Source organism: Bubalus bubalis, chromosome 20 (assembly GCF_019923935.1).
Source record: "Bubalus bubalis isolate 160015118507 breed Murrah chromosome 20, NDDB_SH_1, whole genome shotgun sequence".
Classification (NCBI taxonomy): domain Eukaryota; kingdom Metazoa; phylum Chordata; class Mammalia; order Artiodactyla; family Bovidae; genus Bubalus; species Bubalus bubalis.
Window position 1 is genome coordinate 41,710,810 of NC_059176.1, and position 26,957 is coordinate 41,737,766.

A 26,957-nucleotide genomic window follows, 5' to 3' on the forward strand; every position below is an offset into this window, starting at 1 on the left:
AATCTGCGAGTAACTCAGGATCCTGGCAGTTTCTGAAAACAATAGAGGAAAGCCAGATGTCAGGAAGCCAGAAGAAAGGGGAAGAACTTTTCTATAATCCTTTGTTTAAAATCAGAGTTGCAATAAATTCTTTATTAAGGTCAAAAGTGAGCATGATTACTTTTTCATATATCCTTTCGGTTGTTATTTGTATATTGCTGTTTTCAGTCATGACTTAAGAAATCAAGTGGTTTATATTTTAAGTTTTGAGTGATCAGATAAAAGACACCATATGCTGGTGTAAATGTGTAAACTGTTTTAGTGTTTCTGAGTATATAAGTATGTATTGTAAGCTTGGGGTTTAAAATTGAACAAGGTCATGCAAGTAATAAAATCTTAAAAGATATTCCTTGTTTTGAAACATGTAGAACCAAGCTGTTGCTTAAGCAATTGCAGATGGTCAGAGAGCAAATTACAGTGATCTGGGTAAGATTAAGAACTTTGTGGTACTTCCCTGGAGGTTGAGTGGTTAAGACTCTGCACTTCCACTGCAGAGGGCATGGGTTCAATCCCTGGTCAGGGAACTTAAGATATCACATGCCGTGTTGCTCTAGAACTAGATGGAAAATTCTGAAATGAGAATTAAGTAAATGATAGCTTTAAAATACTTAAGTTAAAAGAAAAAAGTAAGAGCTTTGTCTGAAATGAACCTGTTTGGAATTTGAATTCTAGCACTGCCTGCTTCCCTTTAGAAATGAGCATGCATGATCCAACTCACTTCTAAAACTTCGGTTTCCACAGGTGTAAAATGTGGCCGATGCCGCCTAATAGTACTTGGCATAAAGTCATGCTGCCCATAGGTCTCCCTTTTCCTCCCTCTGAAGAGAGCTGATTGTGGATTCCCCTTCTCCCTGGAGAATGTGCAGAAAGAGATGAGAGAACAGACAGACGTTTTACACATACTGTTTCTACCCGCTGTGTCCATTACTAGCAAGTTAGAGAGGGGGGATGTCATGTTCCTAAATCGCGATCTTGTGAATCTTTGAATCTGCACATGATAGGCAATGGGTAAATTCAGTTCAGTTCAGTTGCTCAATCATGTCTGACTCTTTGCGACCCCATGGACTGCAGCACTCTGGGCTTGCCTGTCCATCACCAACTCCCGGAGTTTACTCAAACTCATGTCCGTCGTGTTGGTGATACCATCCAACCATTTCATCCTCTGTTGGCCCCTTCTCCTCCCACCTTCAATCTTTCCCAGCATCAGGGTCTTTTCCAATGAGTTGGTTCTTCACATCAGAGGCCAAAATATTGGAGTTTCAGCTTCAGCATCAGTCCTTCCAGTGAATATTTGGGACTGATTTCCTTTAAGATTGACTGGTTGGATCTCCTTGCAGTCCTAGGGACCCTAACAGTTCAAAAGCATCGATTCTTTGGTCAGCTTTCTTTATAGCCCAACTCTCACATCCATACATGACTACTGGAAAAACTGTAGCTTTGACTAGATGGACCTTTGTTGATAAAGTAATGTCTCTGCTTTTTAATATGCTGTCTAAGATGGTCATAGCTTTTCTTTGCAAGGAGCAAGTGTCTTTTAATTTCATGGCTACAGTCACCATCTGTAGTGATTTTGGAGCCCAAGAAAATAGTCTCTCCCCATTTCCATTGTTTCCCCATCTATTTGTCATGAAGTAATGGACCGGATGCCATGATCTTAGTTTTCTAAATGTTCAAACTACTGCACAACTGCACTCATCTCACATGCTAGCAAAGTAATGCTCAAAATGCTCCAAGCCAGGCTTCAACAGTATGTGAACTATGAACTTCCGGATGTTCAAGCTGGATTTAGAAAAGGCAGAGGAACCAGAGATCAAATTGCCAACATCCACTGGATCATCAAAAAAGCAAGAGAGTTCCAGAAAAACATCTACTTTTGCTTTATTGACTACGCCAAAGCCTTTGACTATGTGGATCACAACAAACTGGAAAATTCTTTGAGATGGGAATATCAGACCACCTGACCTGGTTCCTGAGAAATCTGTATGCAGGTCAAGAAGCAACAGTTAGAACTGGACATGAAACAACAGACTGGTTCCAAATTGGGAAAGGAGTATGTCAGGTATTGTCACCCTGCTTGTTCAACTTGTATGCAGAGTACATCATGCAAAATGCTGGGCTGGATGAAGCACAAGCTGGAATCAAGATTGCCGGGAGAAATATCAATAACCTCAGCTACACAGATGATACCACCCTTATGACAGAAAGTGAAGAAGAACTAAAGAGCCTCTTGATGAAGGTGAAAGAGGAGAGTGAAAAAATTGGCTTAAAACTCAAGATTCAGAAAACTAAAATCATGGCATCTGGTCCCATCACTTCACAGGTGAATTAATTGTTTTGAAGAGAAACAGTGATTTCAGATAAAATATACTCGATTTTTTTTGTCTCTCTCTAAATAGTAAAAAAAAAAAAAAAAAAAAAAAATCATAATACTAACCTTAACTTTATAGAGCTAAGGTATGGCCTGAATTTGTTGAAATATCCTGATGGATAACATATTTAAATCAGATTAAACATACATTACCATGCCTTATAGTCAATTGGCTAGTGTTTATAGAATAATTTGATACTATTTTATCATATTTCATTAATTTTCTTAATACTTTCATTGTTTTTATTGATATAATTTACACACATTAAAATTCATCCTTAGTGTATAGTCCTGAGTCTGCCAAACGCATTTAGCCCTGTGACAGTCACATAACCACCACTGCAGACAATGTAGAACAGTCGGTCACCTTGAGGTTCTCCCGCGTGCAGCTTGTAGTCAGCCCCAAGCCCTCACCTTCAGCACTTAGCAACCCCTGGTGTTTTCTGTTCTGTACATTGGCCTTTTCTAGAATGTCATGAGAGGAACTCATATAGTATGTAGTCTTTTGAGACAAGCTTCTTACACTTAACCTAATGCACTTGAGATTTCTCTGTGATAGACTTGTATCAGTAGTAGTTAGTTCCTTCTTATTGCTGAGTTAGCATTTCATTGTATGAATATAGAATAATTCGCTTATTGATTCTTCAGCCTGGATACCTTTGGTAATTATGAATAAATCTGCTCTGGTACACAGGTTTTTGTATGCTCATACCTTTTCCTTTCTCCTGGGTAAATTCCTGGGAATGCAGTGTTGTGGGTTTTATGGTAAGAGAATGTTTAACTTTTATAAGGAGCTGTCATACTTTCTGTACTATTCTGCATCTCAGCCAGCAACTCATAAGGGCTCCAGTTGCTTTGTATCCTCACAAACAGTTGATTGTATCAGGGCTGGAGTGTTGTTTTCCTCCTCCTTTTTATCTATTCTAATAGGTGTGTTGTGGTATGTCATTGTGGTTTTAGTTTGTAATTCTCTAAAGACTTAATGATGTTGAATATCTGTTTATGTGCTTATTTGTCATCTATATATCTATCTTCTTTAGGGCTTCCCTGATAGCTTAGTTGGTAAAGAATTCGCCTGCAGTGCAGGAGACCCCAGCTCAATTCCTGGGTCGGGAAGGTCCGCTAGAGAAGGGGTAGGCTACCCACTCCAGTATTCTTTGGTAAAATGTGTTCACATATTTTGCATATTTTTAATTAAATTGTTTGTTTGCTTATACTGACCTTAAACAAATAGAGTAACAGTTATTTCTCTGGCAAAAGTGGGTTTGCTGGGGATCAACAAAGAATTGCAGTTGAGGGTCTGCAACGATGACGAGACAGTGCAGGACCCCAGCAGACAATGGAGAAGGGCACTCTTTTATGGAGGGGAAAAGGAAGTTGGGAGGGCTGAAGTAAACAGTGAGTCCACCAGAGGAATCGAGAGCCCAGGGTATTGTGGTTGTTCCCTGGCTGAGTTGTGACAGTCTGTCACGGTGGAGCTCCTGGCAGGCAGGAAGAGGAAGTCAGTGTTATTCCTGTTGGGCTCTGCTAATAACACAGTGCACAAGCGCATCCCCTGCTGGCCACATAACTCTATTTTAATTGAGGTTTCTGTGTATTAATTTTTACACTTACTGTTTTTTTAAATTGTGGTAAAATACACATAACAGAATTTACTATCTGTTCAGTTCCTTTTTTTTTTCCCTAGTTCCTTTGTCCATCTTTTAATTGGGGTTTTATTTGTTGAATTGTAGGAGTTTTTCTATATTCTGGTCATTAATCCCTTATCAGTAGATACATGATTTGTAAATGTTTTTTTCCCATTTCATGGATTACCTTTGCATTCTGCTGACTGTATCCCTTGCTGCACAGAAGTTGTTACTGAGTTTTGAAAGTTTTAATATCTTCTAGATACAAGTTCTTTACTAGATACTGTTTTGCACATATTTTCCCCTGTGACTTGCCTTTTCCCTGCTCTTAACAGTGTCTTTTGTAGAGCGTACGTTTTCAATTTTGATAAAGTCTAATTTATTAGTTTTTGCTTTTATCAGTTTTGCTTTTAGTTTTGTATTTGAGAATTCTGCCAAACCCAAGGTCCCAATTATTATTCCTGTTATTTTCTTCTGGAAGTGTTTTTTTTTTTTTTAATTATTATTATTAATTAAATTTTGTATGTATTATAAAATAAGGGCAAGGGTTTTGTTTTTTTTTTTTAATACAGATGTCCACTTTTTTGACCAACCACTTATGAAAAGGTTATTCTTTCTTCATAATTGCTTTCTACCTTTGTCAGAAATCAATGACTGGGACTCTCCTGGGGGTGCAGTGTTTGAGACTTGGCCTTCCAGTACAGAGAGTGCTGGTTCAGTCCTTTTTGGGAAACTAAGATCCCACGTGTCTCACAGCCAAAAAGCCCAAACATAAAACAGAAACAGTATTGTAACAGATGCAATAAAGACTTTAAAAACTGTCCCCATGAAAAACAGTCTTTTTAAAAAAAAAATCAATGACCATTGTATGTGTGAGTCTTTCCCTAGTCTGTTCTGTTGAGCTGTGTGTCTATCCTTTTGCTTGTTGTTTCTGCCTTGATAATTGTAACTTTATATTAAGTGTGGAAATTAGGTAGTGTGATGCCTCCAAATTTTTTATTTTTCTATTATTTTTTAATTATTTTAACTAATTCCTTTGCCTTGCTATGTAAATTTTAAAATGTCAAATTACAAAAAAATCTGCTAGGATTCTCATTGGGATTGCATTGAATCTGCAGATCCATTTGGGGAGAATTGGTATCTTAACAGTATTGAGTATTCCTCAACAGTATAAATTATGGATGTAGTATATCTCTCCATTTACCTTAGTACTGTTTTGTAGTTTTCAGCATACAGATTCTACACACACTTTGTTAAGATTTCTTGATAAGCATATTTTATGTTTCCTTATGCTGTTGTAAATAGTAGTTTTTAAATTTCATTTTTGATTGTGTATTAATATGTAGAAATACAGTTGATTTTTGTTTCTTTTAATAGTGAACTTGAAACTTCTAAACTTAGAAGTTCTAGGAACTTTCATGGTAGATTTCTTTTGCATTTTTCTATGTGGGCAGTCATTTGTGAATAGAGGCAGTTTTATTTCATCTTTTTTGATCTATTCATTTCTTTTTCTTGTCTGACTGTACTAGCTAGGACTTCCAGGATATTGCTGAATAGGTACTGTGAGCAGACATCTTTTTCAGCCTTGTGTGTGATGTTGGCAGTAAGGTTTTTGTAGATGCCTTTTATGAGGTTAAAGAAGTGGCCTTGTGTTTCTATTTTGCCATTTAATAGGTTGAGGAAGTGCCCTTTTATACTTACTTTGCTAAAAGGCCTTTTTTTAAAGTCATGAGTAGATTTTGGATTTTTGCCCATGCTTTTTTCCTAAGTATTGATGGAGGTTATCATTAAATTGATTAAAGTTATCACTCTAAAGCTTTTAGTCTGTTGATATATTCAGTTTCTTGCTTTTTGGAGTTGAACAGCCTTCCATTCCCAGGATAAATTCTGCCTAGTTGTGATGTGTTGCTCATTTTATATATGGCTGGATTGCTTTGCTGATGTTCTGTGGAGACACTTGTTTCTGCATTCATGAAGGATACTGGTTAGTACTTTCTCCTTGTGTGTGTACTGGTTTAGGTTATTGGTTAGTACTTTTTTCTCGTGTGTGTACTGATTTAGGATATTGGTTAGTACTTTCTCCTCACGTGTGTGCTGGCTTAGGATATTGGCTAGTACTTTTTTCTTGTATGTGTGCTGGTTCAGGAGTGAGGAAGGCTGCCTGTCTCCTTGCTGTGCTCCCTGGCAGACTCGGTGTGCAGCTGAAGTTCTCTTGACTCAGTGTAGCCGTCTGGTTCTGGAGTTTTCTTCATGAAAAAGCTTTTAACTAAACATTTGTTTTCTTTGATTTTGTATAGGACTCTTCAGGTTATATGTTTCTTCTTTGTTAGCTTTAGGAGATTTTTTTTTTTTGTAGCTTTGGTAATTTGTACCTTTCAAAGTATTTTGTTCCTTTTATCTGAATTATCAAATTTATAGACATAAAGTTATTCATAACACTCCCTTATTTTAATGTCTTAGGATCTATAATATTTTCATTTTTGATATTGGTAATCTGTGCCTTCTCATTTTTTGGTCAGTCTGGCTGTAGGTTTAAACAATTTTATTGATTTTTCAAAATACCTGCTTTTCTTTTTAGTGATATTTTTAAATTTTCTGCTTTGTATTTCACTGGTTTCTACTCTTATTTTAGTGTTTCTTCTACTTATATTGGGTTTAAGTTGCTGTTCTTTTTATAATTTCTTAAGGTAGAAGCTAGATCATTTGAGACCATAGGGTGTAATTTAACCACATACCACATTACATTTTTTTTCCCCTAATACCTTTTAGTTTTTAAATAAGTAAAATAAAATAAGACATTTAAATTAGCTAAAGGATGTTTCTCCTTTTTTACTGTTCTGCCAGGTTTTCTCAGTTTTGGGCAAATGCTAGTTTATTTTCTACAGATCTGTCTCATTGTCTTAGGCCAAGTAGGAAAAGATTCTGAATGGTGAAGAAACAAGAGTCTGATTTTCTGAATGTGTTAATTTAAAAGTGTCCCACCAGCTCTTCATGGAAGTGGTGGTCCTCAGGAAAAGGTCTGGGACTCCCATCTGGAGAGATCAGTGTGGATTCCCTTCTCTCGCTCTTCCTGGGCTTCAGGTTTCTTTTGCTTTAAGGAGGATACCAGCCCAGAAAAATGTCACCAAAAGATAACTTGGGGAGAAGATGAGTGTGTATAATTCACAATTCTTTGGTTTTCAAACACATTTACTGTTGTGCTGGGAACACAGAGCTGTGTGCCCCTGGGCCTCATCAGAGAGAGACTAGGACAGAATGGAAATCCTCAGCAACCATCCCTCCAGGAAATGTTTTTGAAGGTTTTTAAAAATAGACCTGTCACTGTAAGACTTAACACCAAAGAAAGCATAATTCAGTTGACTTCATTCTCTGAGGCTGCAGAACTGTCTTCCAGATGTCTTTCCTTTGGTTTTCTGAGTTGATCCAGAATAAAATATGGACTATCTAGAGTACTGTCAGCAAACTTTTACTGTGAAGAGCCAGCTAATAAATACTTCAGGCCTTGCAGGCCATGCATCTCTGTCATGGCTATGGTTGCAGAAGCAATCATAGAGAGTAGGTTAACAGATGGGTGCCGCTCTGTTCCAGGAGAGCTTTATTTACACAGTGGCAGCTAGCTGGATTTAGCCCGCAGGCCATGGTCTGCTGACCACTGATGGAGAGCAGTAGCCCTCTAGGTTTATTGTAAAGAAGAGTAACTGGATCATCCCCACTCCTCAAGATCTGGATTCTTTCCATCTGGGATGGAACCCCTCATGTGTATGTTTAAAACCACATGTTTGAAAGGGAGGGCTGTGGCCTCTAGCATCACATATTTAAGAAACACTGGCAAAGGAATGAGACAGTCATTCTCCTAGAGGTGAGTCAAGTGAACTTTTGGAACAGTAGTGTGAAGGAGATAATTTGAGACTGTATGCTTTTGGCAGTAACCTGGAGTTATAGACACTGTGTCTTGACAGATAAAGGCAAATCCATATTCTTTGACATCCAATGTTAGTTATGTGAAAAGCAAAGGTAACTTTGTTTTTCAAAAGAATAAAAATCCTGTGGATTAAGCTACCATTTTCTGCTGTTTACTGTCCAGAAAAATATATGATATGCTTCTGTATTTCCTTCTCCTTCTGTTTGCATCTTCAGAGGAAACTGTCTTCTTAGAATACTAGAAACCATTGAAATCCTATTCATTCTTCAAAGCTAAGTAATTTAGCTCCACTGTATGCCAAGCACTGTTGTAGTTCTGGGAAGTTTATCAGAAAAGAAATAGGCAGCATTCCTTGCCTCATGGATTTTTTTATCCTCAGTGATAGATGAATATATACCCCAGGCGGCTGTTTATCCCATCTCCTCTTGCATTACCCTTTTAGTGCTTGGTGTACTTAGTTATGCCCAATGAAGCTTAATTTCCTAGGAAGCCTATATATTCAACACAATCGCTTTTCAGAGATAAAATAGCAGCATTGCCCAGTAGCAATATAATAAAAACCACAATGTAATTATAATTTTCCTGGTCTTAACATTGAAAAATGTAAACTGTGTGTGAATTGACTTTATAATAGATCTTTATTTAATTCAGTATATCCAAAATATTGTCATTTTCAATATGTAATTAATATTTAAAAATTGATATACTGTACTTTGCTTTTTCTTTTCCATACTGAGTCTTACAAAACCGATGCACATCTTGCAATTTCAGCACATTTCAGGTAAGAATAGCCACGTTTTGGGTGCTTAGTAGTTGTGTATTAATGGCTTTAGTATTGGCAGGTGCAGGTCTGTCATTTGAGATGGTAGTGCATCCAGGGGGCCCTGTGTCCCACCCTTTCCTCCCATGATGTACCCATGGCTTTCTTTACTTTCAGATGTTCTCCCTTAGAAAACATGTATATGTTTATAGTTCTTTGAGAAATGAATAAATGCTCCGGAATGAGTTGGTTCTCTCTACTTTTTTATTTTCTGAAAAAGTACTATTAATATGTGAAAGATTAAATGATATTTTTATACTAAAGAATTAAAGGGTTGAGAGAACTTTGAAAGAGGCTTGGCCATGATGGCAGAGAAGAAAGACCTTGAGCACACCTGGTTTCGTGGGTATACCAGAATGAACATCTGTTTACAGAGCAGTTACTGATGACCAAGTTTGGGGATATAAAGATCTACAACTAAAGATGATAAGGAGCCACATGAGATGGGTAGGAGGGGTGGAGTCACGGTCAAGACCCGTACCCTTAGGTGGGCAACCCACAAATTGGGAGGATGATCACAATTGCAGAGGTTCTCCTGAGGCGTGGAGTGTGAGCTCCACATCAGGCTCCCCAGCCCACTGGTCCTGCACCAGGAAGACGAATCCCCAGAAACCCCAGGCCTTGGCTTTGAACACCAGTAGGGCTGTGAAAAGTAGAGACTTCACTCTTAAAGGGGCACAGAATGTCTCACACTGTCCAGGACCCAAGGCACAAGCAGTAATTGGAAAGGAACCTGGATCATATCCACCTTCTTATCTAGGAGAGCCTCCTAGAGAGTCAGGAGGCAACCACAGGGCTCCCAGGGGATACAGACACTGGCAGAGCCCATTTTGGGGAGCTCATTCTAACCTGTGGCCCCTGGTGCTGGCAAGGATCATTTTGGAATCATCCTTCCACTCATTAGCCCCAGGACCCCCAGGGCCTGCAGCCAGAGACCCGAGGTCCTGGCTGCATCCACTTGTGAATTGGCATAGCCCTGTGAGCAGCTTCACACACCAGTGGGCAGACACCAGCCCAGCACCCTTTGGGCCTCAGCCCCTCTCACCAGTGGTTCCTGGGTTCCCTGCAGCCAGAGACCCCAGGACTTGCCTCTGCCCACCAGTTGGCTGGTACTAGCCCTAGAACCTCTTTTCACTTCTTTCATAGGGCATGAGCCCTATGGTCCCCTGGACCTCATCCCTACCTGCCAGCAGACTCACACCAGCCCCAGGACCTCTTGGGACCTTGAGAATGGCCATCATCAAAAAGTCTACAAATAACAAGTGTTGGTGAGGATGTGGAGAAATGGGAACCCTAGTACCCTGGTGGGAATGTAAACTAGTGCAGCTTCTATGGAAAACAGTACAGCGGTTCCTCAGAAAACCAAAAATAGAACTACCATACAATCTAGCAGTTCCACTTTTGGTTGTATATTCGAAGAAAACAAAGACTAATTTGTAAAGATACATGCACCTCAGTGCTCATAGCAGCACTAGTTAACAATAACCAAGATACTAAAGCAACCTAAGTGTTCATCAGCAGGTGAATGGATAAAGAAGATGTGGTACATAAACACAGTGGAATATTGTGCTGTGCAGTCACTCATTTGTGTCCGACTCTTAGCGACCCCATGGACTGTAGCCTGCCAGGCTCCTCTGTTCATGGGGATTCTCCAGGTAAGAATATTGGAGTGGGTGGCCGTCCTCTCCTCCCGGGGATTTTCCCAATTCAGGGATCAAACCCAGGTCTCTCCCACATTGCGGGTGGCAGATTCTTTACCGTCTGAGCCACCAGACAGTATGGAGTATTCCTCATCCATAAAGAAGAATGAAATAAGGCCATTTGCAACAACATGGGTGGACCTAGAGAGTATTACACTTATTAGATGATATGCAGAATCAAAAATAAAACTGGTGAATATAACAAAAAAGAAATAGACACAGATGAAGAGAACAAACTAGTGGTTACCAGTGAAGAGAGGAAACGGGAGGTTCAAGATAGGAGTAGAGGGGTTAAGAGATAAGACTACTATTTATAAAATAAGCTGTAGGGTTATATTATATAGGATGGGATTATAGCCAGTATTTTTATAGTAACTATAAAAGGAGTATAATCTATAAAAACTTGTATCATGGTTTTGTATACTTGAAAATAATGTAAATCAACTCTATGTAAGTAAAAAAAAAATTTAAGCAGTATGTTGTACACCTAAAACTAAAAAAATTAAATGGGGAAAGTATGTTGAAAGCAAGGAATCTAGTTAAGAGATAGATAATACAAGGTCAAGCAGGTAAGTGTTTCAAATAGAGAGGTAGTTGAATAAATAACCTTGGAACAACGGGCGGGGATAATTAAATGAAAAAAGGAATAGTCCTGACTGATGGTACTGGGATAACTGGTTGAGCATGTGAAAACTAGTGAATTTTGACTCCTGTTTTACACTAAGAACATAATTAACCTCCGTGCTCAAAACCTAAATGTAAGTTAGAAGAAAACATAGGAATAAATCTTTATGACTTGAGGTTAGGCACTGATTTCTTAGATAAGATCATGAAAATACAGGAAATTAAAGAGTAAACCGGTAAAATAAGGCTGCATCAAAATTAAAATTTTTTGTGTTTCAAAGGAAACCAAGAAACTTTCAGTAAGAAAGTGAAGGTATAACCCATAGAATGGGAGAAAGAAAATATTTGCAAATCAGGTATCTGATAGGGGCTTCCCTGGTGGCTCAGCAGTAACGAATCTGCCTGCAGTACAGAAAGACAAGGGAGATGGCAGGTTTGATCCCTGGGTTGGGAAGATCCTCTGGAGGAGAAAATGGCAACCCACTCCAGTATTCTTGCCTGGAGAATTCCATGGACAGAGGACCCTGGAGGGCTGCAGTCCGTGGGATCACAAACAGTCGGACATGACTGAGTGACTGAGCACAAAGGATGCATGAGAAGGGACTTGTATCCAGAATACAGAAATTCAGAAGTAAAAAGACAATTCAGTATTTTAAATGGACTGAAGAATTTTAATAAGACATTTCTCCAAAGAAGATACAGAACTATTCAATAAACATATGAAAAGGTGCTCAGTGGCACTGACCATCAGGGAACCATATGTCAAAAGTGAGAGTGGCACCGTCTGGAATGACTGTGATCACAGAAGCAGACAGTAATAAGTGTTGATGAAGATGTGGATGTTGGCTGGTGGAGCCAACTGTGGTAAACTAAAATATTCAAGAGGTAAACATAGAATTACATGTGACCAGCAGCTCTGCTGCTAGGCATATACCCAAGAAAAATGAAGACGGATACCAGCACAGTAGCTTAAACATCAGTGTTCATAGCAGCATTATTCACGGTAGCCTGAAACTACAAATAGCCCACATGCCCATTCATCGATGATGAATAAGCAAAATGTCTTATATCCATGCAATGGAATATTGCTGAACAAGAAATGAAGTACTGATACAAGCTGTGACATGAATTTATATGTCAATAAAGCTGTTCTAAGAAAAGAGGCCAGGAGGGTGGAATTCTGCATCAACTAGTGTGTGATGGGTAGAAGTAAGCATTTACACTGAGGTGAGGATATAAGCTAAGCTAGCCTTGTTTTACCTGGTTGGATGCCATTGTGTATAATTGATAGAGTGCATTATGAATGTTTCAGAGCCTTTATTCTCTGTGGTGGTGTTCAGTCACTGAGTCATGTCTAACTCTTCGTGACCCCATGAACTGCAGCATGCCAATCTTCCCTGTCCTTTGCTATCTCCCAGACTTTGCTCAAATTCATGTCCGTTGAGTCAGTGATGCCATCCAACCATCTAATCCTCTCTGCCCCCAGTCTTTCCCAGCATTATGACAGGTGTCAGTAACCACATAGAATAAACCTAAGTCTCAGAAAGGTCTAGGGAAATGGTCCCAAGGAGGAGCATCTTGACTGCAGGTCTCTGGACGCAGCATATAATGCTCTTCTCACTTATATGTAAAATTTAACTTTAAATATAAGGGATATTTATGGAATATAATACCTAAAATTCAAAACTCTTGTAGTTCTAGCACATAAACTACATGTATGTGTAATAAAATGAATCAAATAAAAAGTAGTAACATTGATAAGAAAGGGGCCAAAGTTTGGCTCTTTTTTTTTTTTTTAAAGAACATTGGTGGTAAGTTCAGTTTTGTGGAGAAAAGGACAGTTTTGGAGGAGGACACCCCCAATTGGAGGTGTCCTGTTCAGTCAGTCAGTCATGTCCGACTCTGTGACTCCCTGGACTACAGCATGCCAGGCTTCCCTGTCCATCACCAACTCCCAGAGCTTGCTCAGACTCATATCCATCGAGTCAGTGATTCCATCCAGCCATCTCATCTTCTGTCGCCCCCTTCTCCTCCTGCCTTCAATCTTTGACGGCATCAGGGTCTTTTCCAGTGAGTCAGTTCTTCGCATCAGGTGGCCAAAGTATTGGAGCTTCAGCCTCAGCATCAGTCCTTCCGATGAATATTCAGGACTGATTTCTTTTAAGATTGACTGGTTTGATCTCTTTGTGGTCCTAGGGATTTTTACTAAGTCTTTTCCAATACCACAGTTCAAAAGCATCAGTTCTTCGGTGCTCAGCTTTCTTTATGGTCCAACTCTCAGATCCATACGTGACTACTGGAAAAACTGTAGCTTTAACTAGACTGACCTTTGTTGTGCAAAGTCTCTACTTTTTAATATGCTGTCTAGGTTGCTCATCTCACACGCTAGTAAAGTAATGCTCAGAATTCTCCAAGCCAGGCTTAAGCAATACATGAACCGTGAACTTCCAGATGTTCAAGCTGGTTTTAGAAAAGAAAGAGGAACAAACCAGAGATCAAATTGCCAACATTCGATGGATCATCGAAAAAGCAAGAGAGTTCCAGAAAAACATCTATTTCTGCTTTATCGACTATGCCAAAGCCTTTGGCTTTGTGGATCACAATAAACTGTGGAAAATTCTGAAAGAGGTGGGAATACCAGACCACCTGACCTGCCTCTTGAGAAATCTATATGCAGGTCAGGAAGCAACAGTTAGAACTGGACATGGAATAACAGACTGGTTCCAAATAGGAAAAGGAGTACGTCAGGGCTGTATATTGTCACCCTGCTTATTTAACTTACATGCAGAGTACATCATGAGAAACGCTGGGCTGGATGAAGCACAAAATTGGAATTTTTGGAATCAAAATTGCCAGAAGAAATATCAGTAACCTCAGATATGTGGATGACACCACCCTTATGGCAGAACATGAAGAAGAACTAACGAGCCTCTTGATGAAAGTGAAAGAGGAGAGTGAAAAAGTTGGCTTAAAGCTCAACATTCAGAAAACTAAGATCGTGGGACATCTGGTCCCATCACTTCATGGCAAATAGATGGGGAAACAGTGGCTGACTTTATGTTTTGGGCTCCAAAATCACTGCAGATGGTGATTACAGCCGTGAAATTAAAAGACGCTCACTCCTTGGAAGGAAAGTTATGACCAACCCAGACAGCATATTAAAAAGCAGAGACATTACTTTGTCAAAAACGGTCCATCTAGTCAAGGCTGTGGTTTTTCCAGTGGTCATGTATGGATGTGAGAGTTGGACTAAAGAAAGCTGAGCTCAGAAGAATTGATGCTTTTTAACTGTGGTGTTGGAGAAGACTCTTGAAGAGTCCCTTGGACTGCAAGGAGATCCAACCAGTCCATCCTAAAGGAGATCAGTCCTGGGTGTTCATTGGAAGGACTGATGTTGAAGCTGAAACTCCAATACTTTGGCCACCTGATGTGAAGAGCTGACTCATGTGAAAAGACCCTGATGTTGGGAAAGATTGAAGGCAGGAGGAGAAGGGGACAACAGAGGATGAGATGGTTACATGGCATTACTGACTCAGTGGACATGAGTTTGGGTAAACTCCGGGAGTTGGTAATGGACAGGGAGGCTTGGCGTGCTGCATATCACGGGGTCGCAGGGAGTCGGACACGACCGAGTGCCTGAACTGAACTAGGTTGCTCATAGCTTTTCTTCCAAGAAGCAAGTGTCTTAATTTCATGGCTGCAGTCACCATCTGCAATGATTCTGGAACCTAACAAAATAAAGTCTGTCACTGTTTCCATTGTTTCCCCATCTATTTTCCATGAAATGATGGGACTGGATGCCATGATCTTAGTTTTCTGAATTTTAAGTTTTAAGCCAGCTTTTTCTCTATCCGCTTTCATTTTCGTCAAGAGGCTCTTCCTACCCGTGGTCTACTTATCAGTTAGTAAAGTGACTATAGGACTCCAGGCTTTCTGAATTCATTGGTGAAAAGGAGCTTGAGCAAATGATTGCAAAGGATCCATTTAGTCCAAAAATTTTTTGACCCTGTGTTCACTGTGAAAACATATAACTGGAACAGTTTTCATAGAATGTTGAGGGTAGATTGGAAGAAGGAAAGAGGAGGCAGATGACAGAAACTGTAGAAGTAAACTGTGTGTGTAAGGTGAGAAAAGTTAGAATTAAGTTTTAGAATAAATGTAGAAATGTAGTTGTAGAAATTTGGCATAAAAACAGGAGGGAAAAAAGGCAAGAAGAATCTTCAAAGAGTTGAGCATTTTTGAAGGAGACAGAAGAGTCTTTGGAGGAGGGTGTGTTCATATTGTGCAGTTCTATTTCAGCAGCCAGCAACTTTCAGGACTCTTTCCCCCCTTTTAAGAAGTCTTTTAAGGGATCAGGAAATACTTAGAGGGGAGGAGAGGGTGAGATGTATGGAGAGAGTAACATGGAAACTTATATTACCATAGGTAAAATAGATAGCCAGTGGGAATTTGCCGTGTCTCAGGGAACTGAAACAGGTGTTCCAGTATCAACCTAGAGGGCTGGGATTGGGAGGGAGGTTCAAGAGGGAAGGGTCATATGTACACCTATAGCTGATTCAAGTTGAAGTTTAACAGAAAACAACAAAATTCTGTAAAGCAATTATCATTTGACTAAAAAATAAGAAGAATTTCAGCAGATGAGTGGGCAAACCATTCCTCTTGATACAGAAGGTCAGACAGTAAATAGTTTTAGCTTTGTTGGCCATATGGCCCCTGTTGTAACTACTCTCTGCAGAAGCAATTATAATGTAAAGGAATGGGTGTATCTAGTGTTCAGTGAAATGGGAAAGTAACTGAACAGATTGTAGGTCTCCTGTTTACCATCAGATTAGTTTCACTAATCCTTTCCTATATAGGTAAAAGGTAAAAGTACAGGCTGCTTGTGGTCTTGAAAGAATGAAATATGATGGAAATAAAATTCTTCTGATGCTTTTAATTCATCCAAAAACTATAGCCATATATGTGTGTGTGCATACAAATAAATGAGATCATATTATATATAGTGTTTTAAACCAGTTCTCCCATCACCATAATAAATCATTATCTTGGACATTTTCTCATGTAAAGATATGAAAATCAACTATATTTTGATGCATCTAAATTTTTTTATGGTCAACATATGTGAGAAAAGTGGATTATTTTCCATTTCTTTGGAAAATCCCTCTGAAAAGCACCATGCTAGTGTTTTTGTAAATCCAATACAGAGTATACAATTGCCTTGGGATAGTAATAATTATACTATCGTCAATTTTGATTACTGGAAACAGTATTAAAAGTTTTTTTAGCAAATGCTCACACTGTTCCTCTCCCCCATTTAAAGAAATGGTTTTACAACTATCTTCATCATATAGTTATTATAAAATTTAACCCTTTCATCCTTTAATCCTCATTTAATCTTAGTATTGTATGTAGGTGTATCTTTATCACCAGTCCTTTTCATGTGATGCTTGTCATTTTGATTGTCAGAAAGTTATTTTCTATTAGGAAGGGATCATGAAAACCGATATTCCCTAAGGGTTTTTTTACATGTTTAGTAGCTTATCTCTGCCCTTTTATACTTGAAGATTAGCTTTACGGGACATAAAACCCCGTAACTCACTGTTTCCCTTGAGTATTTTTGACATAATGGGTCACTACCCTAATGTGATGATAATCTGATTTTTATTTCTTTTAAAATTTTGCCTAGATACAAATGAGTCTTCTTCCTTAAAATCTAGTCAGTTTACTTGAATATATTTTGGTGTTTCCTCTGAATTGGTATTCTCAGATATCTACAGGGATTTGTGTCCTTTGAGTGTGTACAGTTTTTTATCTATCTATATAATGTATATAGGAAAGGAAATATTTAATTCTAGTTTTACTGTTTTATTTTTTCTTTTATTTTGGTTTTGTTCTTTAGGAACTCCTTTTATTTATATGTTGTATCTCTTTTGCCTGTCTTCATTATTTGTCATTTCCTCTCAAATCCTTTTTTTAAAAAATCCCTGAATCATTTCTGTTTTAAAAATGATTTCTGTTTTACTTTGTTTCTTTCATGGTAGTATATTTATTTGTGTCCCTATATAAAATTGCTTTTAAAATTTTCTAATTAGCATGAATTCTGTCGGCCTCATTTTTTAGTTTTTGAAAATTCTTGTTTGTACTGTTATGTCCTGTAAGTTTTCTTTATGTCTTTTCACTTGCTTAATAAAAGTCGCAGTTTTGATCCTTTATTTTTCTTTTGAGCACTCTTTTTGCCATGCTTCCATTTTCCTTAGGGATATTCTGCTGCTCTCCATCTTCTATAGCAGTTTTGTTGGGGATTTTATCATAATCCCTTTTGTGTTCATTTTTATGGGAAATTAGCCTTCTTGAGCTTTTAGAAATTGGCTTAGTCTTCTTGTATGTGTATGCTTGCGCTCAAGAAACATAGCTACTGTTTTCGGACGCTTTCTAGGCCTGTGCCCTCCGCACCTTGTATGTTCTGCTCTCCTGTCCCCTGGAGTCTGAACCCACAGTCTTCACAGGGCGTGGCGGGTCCGTATTGAGAAGTCCTGGGGTGACACCGCTCCCCCCATTCAGGCTCTCTGCAGGCTCTTGCTCTCATTGATGACTGATTTCAGCTGCTATTATGTCAGTTATTTGGGGGTTCCTCCAGTTTGGGAGACATCAGCTGCCTGTGGCTCTCTTCTTGAGTTGGGAGCATGCACATCTAACAGGTGTTGATCCTCTCCACCTGCGTCCTCAATGGGGTGTATTGGTTACCTGGTTTTGTTGTGAATGTCTGTGGGTTTTTATTTGGAGATGCAGAAAATTCTAAATCCTTGGAACTACTATGGCTGCTAATGAGTATTTAGTGCTTAAATTCGTGCTAGTTGTAAAAAAGACAACTCTAAAGGGAAATGGAGTTAAATTGAATAGTCAGATACTTACAGTGCTCTAGTGCACTAACGTTGTTCACCCACTTTGTGTTAGGCTGGTGCAGGGTTGGGCTTAGCTGGGACTGTAGAAGCATGTGTAGCTCCCTCCCAAGTGGAGCTCTGACATCCAGGCTACTTACTGTGCTTGTGTGGGGTCGGACTAGGTGTGGGTGCTCAGGGAGCCTACAAGACAGGACTGCTGCCCGTGGAGGGCTGGGATGGTTTTAGGAAGGAGACAGCAGTGAACCTGAATGTCAAAGGGTGAGGAGCCATAGGAATCCCAAGCAGAGAAGAATGCAAAAGCTCAGAGCTTGATGTGCGTGGACTGCTGAAGTGGGAGCAGTGGTGACGAGTGTCAGAGCCAGGACCGGTGCTGGGAAGCACGTTGGCCATGCCTTTCAGGATACTGCAAATGTGGAGGGTAGTGAAACAGCAGAGTCAGATTTGCTCTAGAATAATAATCCTTGCAGCCCAATGGAGAGTAGATTGTGGTGCCATGGAGGAGAGGCCAGATGAAACGGTGGTGACAGTGTCAGTCTGCACAGGTTTCAGAGGGGGCCTTCCCTGGGAGAAGGGAGTGTAGGGGGATCGCTGAGCCTGTGGAGTTGTGACTGTCACTCACGTCTGATGTTTAAGTGTATAAGTGTTTAAGGCTGACATTTTTAGCCCTGACTGCCCATTAGAATCGCTTTGTTGCTGTTAGCATGCCAGGCTTCCCTGTCCTTCAGTATCTCCCAGTTTGCTCAGACTCATATCCATTCAGTCAATGATGGCATCCAGCCATCTCATCCTCTCTCATCCCCTCCTCCTCCTCCTGCCCTCATTCTTTCCCAGCATCAAGGTCTTTTCCAGTGAGTTGGTTCTTCGAATTAGGTGGCCAAAGGGTTGGAGCGTCAGCATCAGTCCTGCCAGTGAATGTTCAGGGTTGATTTCCTTTAGGATTGACTGGTTTGATCTCCTTGCAGCCCAAGGGACTCTCAGAGTCTTCTCCAGCACCACAGTTTGAAAGCATCAATTCTTTGCACTCAGCTTCTTTATGTGCAAGCTCTCACATCCATACATGACTACTGGAAAAACCATGGCTTTGACTATGTGGAATTTTGTCAGGAACATGACATCTCTGCTTTTTAATATGTCTAGGTTTGTCATGACTTGCCTTCCAAAGGACAGGTGTCTTTTAATTTTGTGGCTGCAGTCACCAACTGTAATGATTTTGGAGTTCAAGAAAATAAAATCTGTCACTGTTTCCACTTTTCCCCTGTCTGCTGTGAAGTGTTGGGACCAGATGCCATAATCTTAGTTTTTTGAATGTTGAGTTTTAAGCCAGCTTTTTCACTCTCTCACCTTCATCAAGAGGCTTTTTATTTCCTCTTCACTTTCTGTCATTAGAGTGGTTTTATCTTCATATCTGAAGTTGTTGATATTTCTCCCCGCAATCTTGATTCCAGCTTGGGAATTATCCAGCTTGGCATTTTGCATGATGTGAGATTTTTAAAAGAATACCTGCCATCGCCCTCATCTAGTATTGTTTAATTGATATCTGTTGAGGGGCTGGAAATCGTCGAGCACTTTCGACACTGATCCCAAGTGAGTCTCATCTGCTGCCAGGGCTCGGCATCAAAGACCTCCTGGGTAGTCATGAAGGTAGCCTAGGGAGTGCTGACGCAGCAGGATGACGCCCCGCAGTGTGAGGTCTGCTGGCTCTGAGGCCCTGTCTCCTGCAGCCAGAACTGCACTCACTGTTCACAAGCAAATCCTCAGAAATAGCTACTCATCTCTCCTCTCCATGAGAGTTCCTGACATTTTCATTTGAGGTATTTCTTTAATATTTTTGTGTTACATTTTAAATTTTTAAAAAAGAAGAACTAGCAAGCAAGATATAAATGTAAGCATTAAAGCACACAGAATAAAAGATTACTCCTAGCTTCTTCCCAAGGAGGAAAAAAAGCCAAAGAATAACACATCCCTCAAGATTGCCAGGAGAAATATCAATAACCTCAGATATGCATATGACACCACCCTTATGGCAGAAAGTGAGGAAGAACTAAAGAGCCTCTTGATGAAAGTGAAAGAGGATAGTAAAAAAGTTGGCTTAAAGCTCAACATTCAGAAAACTAAGATCATGGCATCCGCTCCCATCACTTCATGGCAAATAGATGGGGAAACAGTGGTTGACTGTATTTTTCTGGGCTCCAAAATCACTGCAGATGGTGATTACAACCATGAAATTAAAAGACGCTTACTTACTCCTTGGAAGGAAAGTTATGACCAACCTAGACAGCATATTAAAATGCAGAGACATTACTTGCCACAAAGGTCCATCTAGTCAAGGCTGTGGTTTTTCCAGTGGTCATGTATGGATGTGAGAGTTGGACTAAAGAAAGCTGAGCGCAGAAGAATTGATGCTTTTGAACTGTGGTGTTGGAGAAGACTCTTGAGAGTCCCTTGGACTGCAAGGAGATCCAACCAGTCCATCCTAAAGGAGATCAGTCCTGGGTGTTCATTGGAAGGACTGATGTTGAAGCTGAAACTCCAATACTTTGGCCACCTGATGCAAAGTGCTGACTCATTGGAAAAGACCTTGATGCTGGGAAAGACTGAAAGCAGGAGAAGGAGAAGAGGATGAAATGGTTGGATGGTGTCACTGACTCAATGGACATGGGTTTGGGTGGACTCTGGGAGTTGATGATGGACAGGGAGACCTGGTGTGCTGCGGTTCATGGGGTTGCAAAGAGTCGGACACGACTGAGCAACTGAACTGAACTGACACAGATGATACCATCCTTCTGGCAGAAACCAAAAAAGAACTAAAGAGCCTCTTGATGAAAGTGAGAGTGGACAGTGAAAAAGCTGTCTTAAAACTCAGCATTCAAAAAACGAAGATCATGGTATCTGGTCCTTCACTTCATGGCAAATAGATGGAGAAACAATGGAAGCAGTGACAGACTTTATTTCCTGGGCTCCAAAATCACTGCAGATGGTTAATGCAGCCATGAAATTAAAAGACTCCTATGAGCAACCTAGACAGCATATTAAAAAGCAGAGACATTACTTTGCAAACAAAGGTCCATCTAGTCAAAGCTATGGTTCTTTCAGTAGTCATATATGGATCTGAGAGTTGGACTATAAAGAAAGCTGAGTGCAGAAGAATTGATGCTTTTGACCTGTGGTGTTGGAGAAAACTCTTGAGAGTCCCTTGGATGATAAGGAGATCCAGCCAGTCCATTCTGAAGGAGATCAGCCCTGGGATTTCTTTGGAAGGACTGATGCTGAAGCTGAAACTCCAATACTTTGGCCACCTGATGTGAAGAAGTGACTCATTGGAAAAGATCCTGGTGCTAGGAAAGATTAAAGGAGGGAGGAGAAGGGGACGACAGGATTGAGATGGTTGGATGACACCACCAACTTAATGGACATGAGTTTGAGTAAACTCCAGGAGTTGGTGATGGACAGGGGGGCCTGGCGTGCTGCAGTCCATGGGGTTGCAAATTGAACTGAACTGAACACACCCCTCCCAGCCCTGCCCTGGAGATAACACTTGGGCATTAGTTTTTTCCAGTATTTGCAGCTAACAGTCTGCAGTGAATGACTGTGCACATGTGTGTTTTCTTACTGTTGGGTGAGTAAACAGTTTGTGATTTCGTTAGGATTGCCAGGTTCCTCCCCACAGAGCTGCAGCACTTTGCTGACCATTAGCAGTGGGGCCTCTTTTGCTGTAGCCTCCTCAACAAAATGTGCTGTTATACTTTAATTTTTTACCATTCTCTATGTGATTTTAATGTGTATTTCTCTAATTATGAGTTTTAACAGTTCATATCTTTGAATTGTGTGTTTCATTGGCTCTTTTTTCCCCCCACATTTTTCAATGGTTTTTAATGTCAGTGTTTTAGAAGTATGGGCTGAGGACCCCGAAGGTCTCTGAAGTCTTTTTGTACTTAGTACAAGCTATTTACATAACAGCACAAAAATGTCACTTGTCTTTTTCACTGTGTTGATACTTGCAGTGAAGTTTCAGCAGCAGAGGTATGAGGTGAATCTGGCCTCAGCCCTGACAGATCAAGGAGTGTGGCACTAGACCCTCAGGGAGCCCTGGGCGCACACACAGCTCCTAAGAGCGCTTCCAGTTCTGCTGCAGAGTAACTGAAAGTAGTAAAAGTTACTAGTTTTACTATGTCAGCTTGTGAAAAGACATTTAAAAAATCATCTGCCAGAGGAGCTGCAACTACGGAAGCCCATGTGGCCAAGAGCCCCTGCTCTGCAACAAGAGAAGCCCATGCAACACAATTGGAGATAATCCTCCCATGCTGCAACTAGGCAAAGCCTGGGCACAGCAATGAAAACGCACGCAGCATAGTCAGAAAGTAAATAAATAAAAGTATTAAAAAATACAAAAATTAAAACATACTAGCATGCTACCATATATTGAAATGAGAAATATGCATAAGGCATTTCTGCTTTATAGTGAAGTACTTGTGTGCTGATTGTTTGAATTGGAAGCTCAACCATCTGCGTATTGGTGTATGTGACACTGTTTTTATTTGAAGGAATGATTATCCAGACTGGAATGTTTGACAGGTATTTCTCTCCAGTAACTACCTGTTCCTTTAAGGAAGACAGCTGATAATATTTGTTTCCAGGCAAGGAAAATTGAATTTTTTCACAAAAATTTGGATTATCTGCCACCATGAGATGAGCTCAATACTTTGCAGTACTTTAAGACTGTGATTGCATTGGTGGTGATATTCATTAAAGCATAACTTAAAAAAATGTTATATAATGATGAAATGTGTCATCGTTTGAAGTATTTTCCAGATGACTAAAGACATCTCTTATAAGGCTTCCCTGATAGCTCAGTTGGTAAAGAATCTACCTGCAATTCAGGAGACCCTGGTTCAATTCCTGGGTTGGGAAAATGGAGAAGGGGTAGGCTACCCCCTCTAGTATTCTTGGTCTTCCCTTGTGGCTCAGCTGGTAAAGAATCCACCTGCAATGCTGGAGACCTGGGTTTGATCCCTGGGTTGGGAAGATCCCCTGGAGAAGGGAAAGGCTACCCACTCCAGTATTCTGGCCTGGAGAATTCCATGGACTGTATAGTCCGTGGGTTTGCAGAGAATCAGACATGACTAAATGACTTTCAGTTTCATGCTGTTATAAAATCATGATGGATAAAATATCCATTCAAAGTCCAGAATGGGCCAGTGGACAGGTGTTCGTGTAACAACAAATACAGAAGGTCCTCTGTGTCAGTTTCAGATTGCACACTACAGCCTCCTACTAAGAAACTGTCACTTACCGATATAAAATGAAATATGAATATCCATCATTACCCTAGAGACTTTCTAAAGTAACTCCTTTTCAAATAATGTGTGTGGGAAAAAAATATTAAAATAGATTGAAAGCATCTTCTTAATCCCCCCCCCACCCCCCCAGTTTTACTAGTATATAACTCTTATATAATGGCTTTCCTAATATACCAGTTTTGGAAATAAACCACCTTGTCATGGTGTATTTATATGATGTAGGCCTTTAAAAATGGTGTTAGGCTGTACTATTTGGAGGGGGCTCTGTTTTGATCATGGGGAGTCATTATCACATTTAGATGTCAGTGTTACAATTGCTTCTTGAGAAGAGTTGAGAAATCTCCCTTTAATGTTAGAATGCTCTGGAACGACTCATGGAGTTCCAAGGCTCTCTGGATATCGATGTTTTGGTGGAATTCCCCTGTGAAATATCTGTGCCTGGTATTTTTTGTGAGATAATTCCCTCATAACTATCTCTGTTTCCTCTCCAGAAATTGGGTTGTTTAAATGTAATTTCTAATAGAGTCAATTTCAATAATCTATATTTCCTTACAAAATTTTCCATTATCTAAGTTATCCCATTTATTTGAATTTGTTCTGTAGTCTCTTATGTTTTCTCATTGTGTGCTAAAAGTTGTTTTCTTTCTAATATTTCCTATTTTATTTATTTTTGAAATTTGAGCCCTGTGTCTAGCTGTTTTGAAATTTGGATATTCTCTTTTTCTGAATTATACCAAAGGTATGGTTTTGCCTAGTGATTTGCTTTGTGTTATTTTGGAAACATAAATTCAGGCAGTTGCTTTTACTTTGGCCACCCAGATGTTTTTCTGTTTATTTTTCACATTAGCCTTTTTTTGGGGAGGGTGGGCAGTAGCTTTACTGCAATGTAATTCACATACTATACAATTCACTCTTTAAAATGTATAATTTAGTGACTTTTTAGTTTAGTCACAGAGCTGTAGGACCATCACCAGTCACTTTTTAAACATTTCATTACCCTAAAAAGAAATAATGTACTCATAAGCCATTCCTCCCCCATCTCTCCATCCCTCTCCACCACCCTCAGTTCGGTTCAGTTCAGTTGCTCAGTCGTGTCCGACTCTTTGCGACCCCATGAATCACAGCACACCAGGCCTCCCTATCCATCACCATCTCCCGGAGTTCACTCAAACTCACGTCCATCGAGTCGGTGATGCCATCCAGCCATCTCATCCTCTGTCGCCCCCTTTTCCTCCTGCCCCCAATCCCTCCCAGCATCAGAGTCTTTTCCAATGAGTCAACTCTTTGCATGAGGTGGCCAAAGTACTGGAGTTCAGCTTTAGCATCATTCCTTCCAAAGAAATCCCAGAGTTGATCTCCTTTAGAATGGACTGGTTGGATCTCCTTCCACCACCCTGGCCCTCAGCAAATCACCAGTCTACTTTGTCTTAAACGTGTTGGTCTTTAATCTCGTATAAGAGGAATTGTATATGTGTGTGGTCTTTTGTAGTTGTCTTCCTTTAGATAGCATTGTTTTCCAGGTTCCCCATCTTGAAGCACATACCAACACTATACTCCTTTCTGTTGCAGATAAGAGTCATTTATGAATTGTTTGCCAGTGTTTGTGGTGATCATACTGGGGCACTGCCAATTCCCTCAAGAAACCTTCTGAAAAGCCAAAAGGAACTGAGAATTTCAGTGTTGAGAATTTTTAAGTGTGTGGTAGTTCTTAACATTGGCGTGGTTGGCAGTTTTCAGTTTTCTGTTCCACCCAGCATTACATTCATTAGAGCTGTGTTCCCATACCGGGATCTCTCATCCTCGTGTGTGTCTGGACAAGTGAGGAGTGTTTTGTGTAGGACTGACTGTAGACGATGACCTGATAATGACATTTTACTCTAATTGTTACTTCAGGCTCCTGGATTTGGATTTGGAATTGCAATATCTGGTGGAAGAGATAATCCACATTTCCAGAGCGGGGAAACCTCCATCGTGATTTCAGATGTGCTAAAGGGGGGGCCTGCAGAAGGACAGCTGCAGTAAGTGTGCTTCTTTCTCCTTGTGGGCACCAGGTCACAGGTACTCTCCTGCCCTCTGCCACCAGCACATCATGCTAGTGATTTCTCTAAATTAATATGTGTTTATGCTTATCTGTCATAAATGGAAAGCTAGTTTCACTTACCTTAAGTAGGTCAGTGTAAAAAATAAAGATAGTGGAAATAAAACTTGTTACTCAGTTTGGAGTAGAATCTAGCCTTCAGGAGCTGCTCACCAAGAATCTTACCATTTCTTGTTAAGCAGGAAGATTAGCAAGATTGAAGAGAGGCAAAAAATGCACTTGCAAAAACATGAATTTGATTAGGAGGACTGAAAGAAAACTGGAAGGAGAAAGGCTTTATCTTTAAAGATAGAATAACTTTTTCCAGGCTTATGACTTAGTGTCATTGAATGCATGTAACTGTACCAGCAGAAATCATTTTGTGTGCTATAGTACCTGATCAGGGTTTCATAGGTGGATCAAGTGGTAAAGATTCTGCCTGCAAATGCAGGAGACCCAGGTTCGATCCGTGAGTCAGGAAGATCCCCTGGAGATGGGAATGGCAACCCACTCCAGTATTCTTGCCTGGAAAATCCCATAAACAGAGGAGCCTGGTGTGCTACAGTCCAGTGGATTGCAAAGAATTGGACATGACTTGGCCACTGACCAACAACAGCAGTATACCTGTTCAGTCCTTTCAGGAACCTTTGTATTAATAGGTAAATAATAAATGACCTGTGGTTAGTTACTTGCTAAACATTTCTTGTGGGCGATCTGAAAGAAAATAGTTGTACATGTTTACAATTATTGATCTGAAGATAGATTAATTAGCCCATAATGGGAATATCTTTTTAAAATCCTATCTTGAAAACTCCTTTATAAACTTATCTGTGTGATTCTGTCTAACATGTTGTTTTGATCATTTTTTTTCTTTAGGGAAAATGACCGGGTGGCAATGGTTAATGGAGTCTCCATGGATAATGTTGAGCATGCGTTTGCTGTTCAGCAACTAAGGAAAAGTGGGAAAAATGCAAAAATTGTAAGTGTTTTTTACCTCTAACTTTATAAAGGTATCAGCTATACTGTTGATATGTTTTTGGTGTTTGATTTCATTCTTCCCATTTAAGAAAATAAAATCTGGGACAGTAGTTCAAGTTATTTACACATAGAGCACCTCTTCTGATACTGGTGGTATGTTTTGTTACTAGTGTGTATTTTCTCAAAGCTCAGATTCCAGGATTTTTTTGATTGTAGAGGAAGGAAGGAATTCCTGGTTAAATAATTACTTTTTTATGGCTTAATATTTCCTTTTTTAAAAAAACACTTAAATCAGGTGGAATCTTGACATATAATCGGTTTAAAGTCTATAGCCCTATTTTTCTGTTACAGGATTTGTTTAATAGGTAAATTTTATGTCATCCCTTAAACACAGAGCGTTGCTACCTTGTTACTGTGATACAGTTTGAGGAAAGAGAGAGTGGTAAGGGTTGTTTTGTTAGAGTTGTTCATGGTACTTTTGTTGTTTTTTCGTATGTTTGCTATGCTCTTACTTCATATTTAAAGGTTTTTTTCCCCCCGTTTTTCTTGTTTTTAGTAAGAGATAAAGTTCAGTAATCTCTCAGTCAGTCAGTCCAGTCACT

The 26,957-nt window shown here is 39.8% G+C and overlaps 1 protein-coding gene across 7 annotated transcripts in view; it reads left to right on the forward strand.

Moving 5' to 3' along the window:
• Positions 1 to 26,957, forward strand: part of TJP1 (tight junction protein 1) — a 260,114-nt gene that overhangs the window by 175,220 nt on the left and 57,937 nt on the right. For all 7 annotated transcript variants that reach the window (XM_025271181.3, XM_025271182.3, XM_025271183.3 and 4 more), the window contains 2 exons: positions 25,194 to 25,318; positions 26,254 to 26,356. In XM_025271181.3, coding sequence (XP_025126966.1) covers positions 25,194 to 25,318; positions 26,254 to 26,356 — 228 coding nt within the window. The remainder of the gene's footprint in view (positions 1 to 25,193; positions 25,319 to 26,253; positions 26,357 to 26,957) is intronic.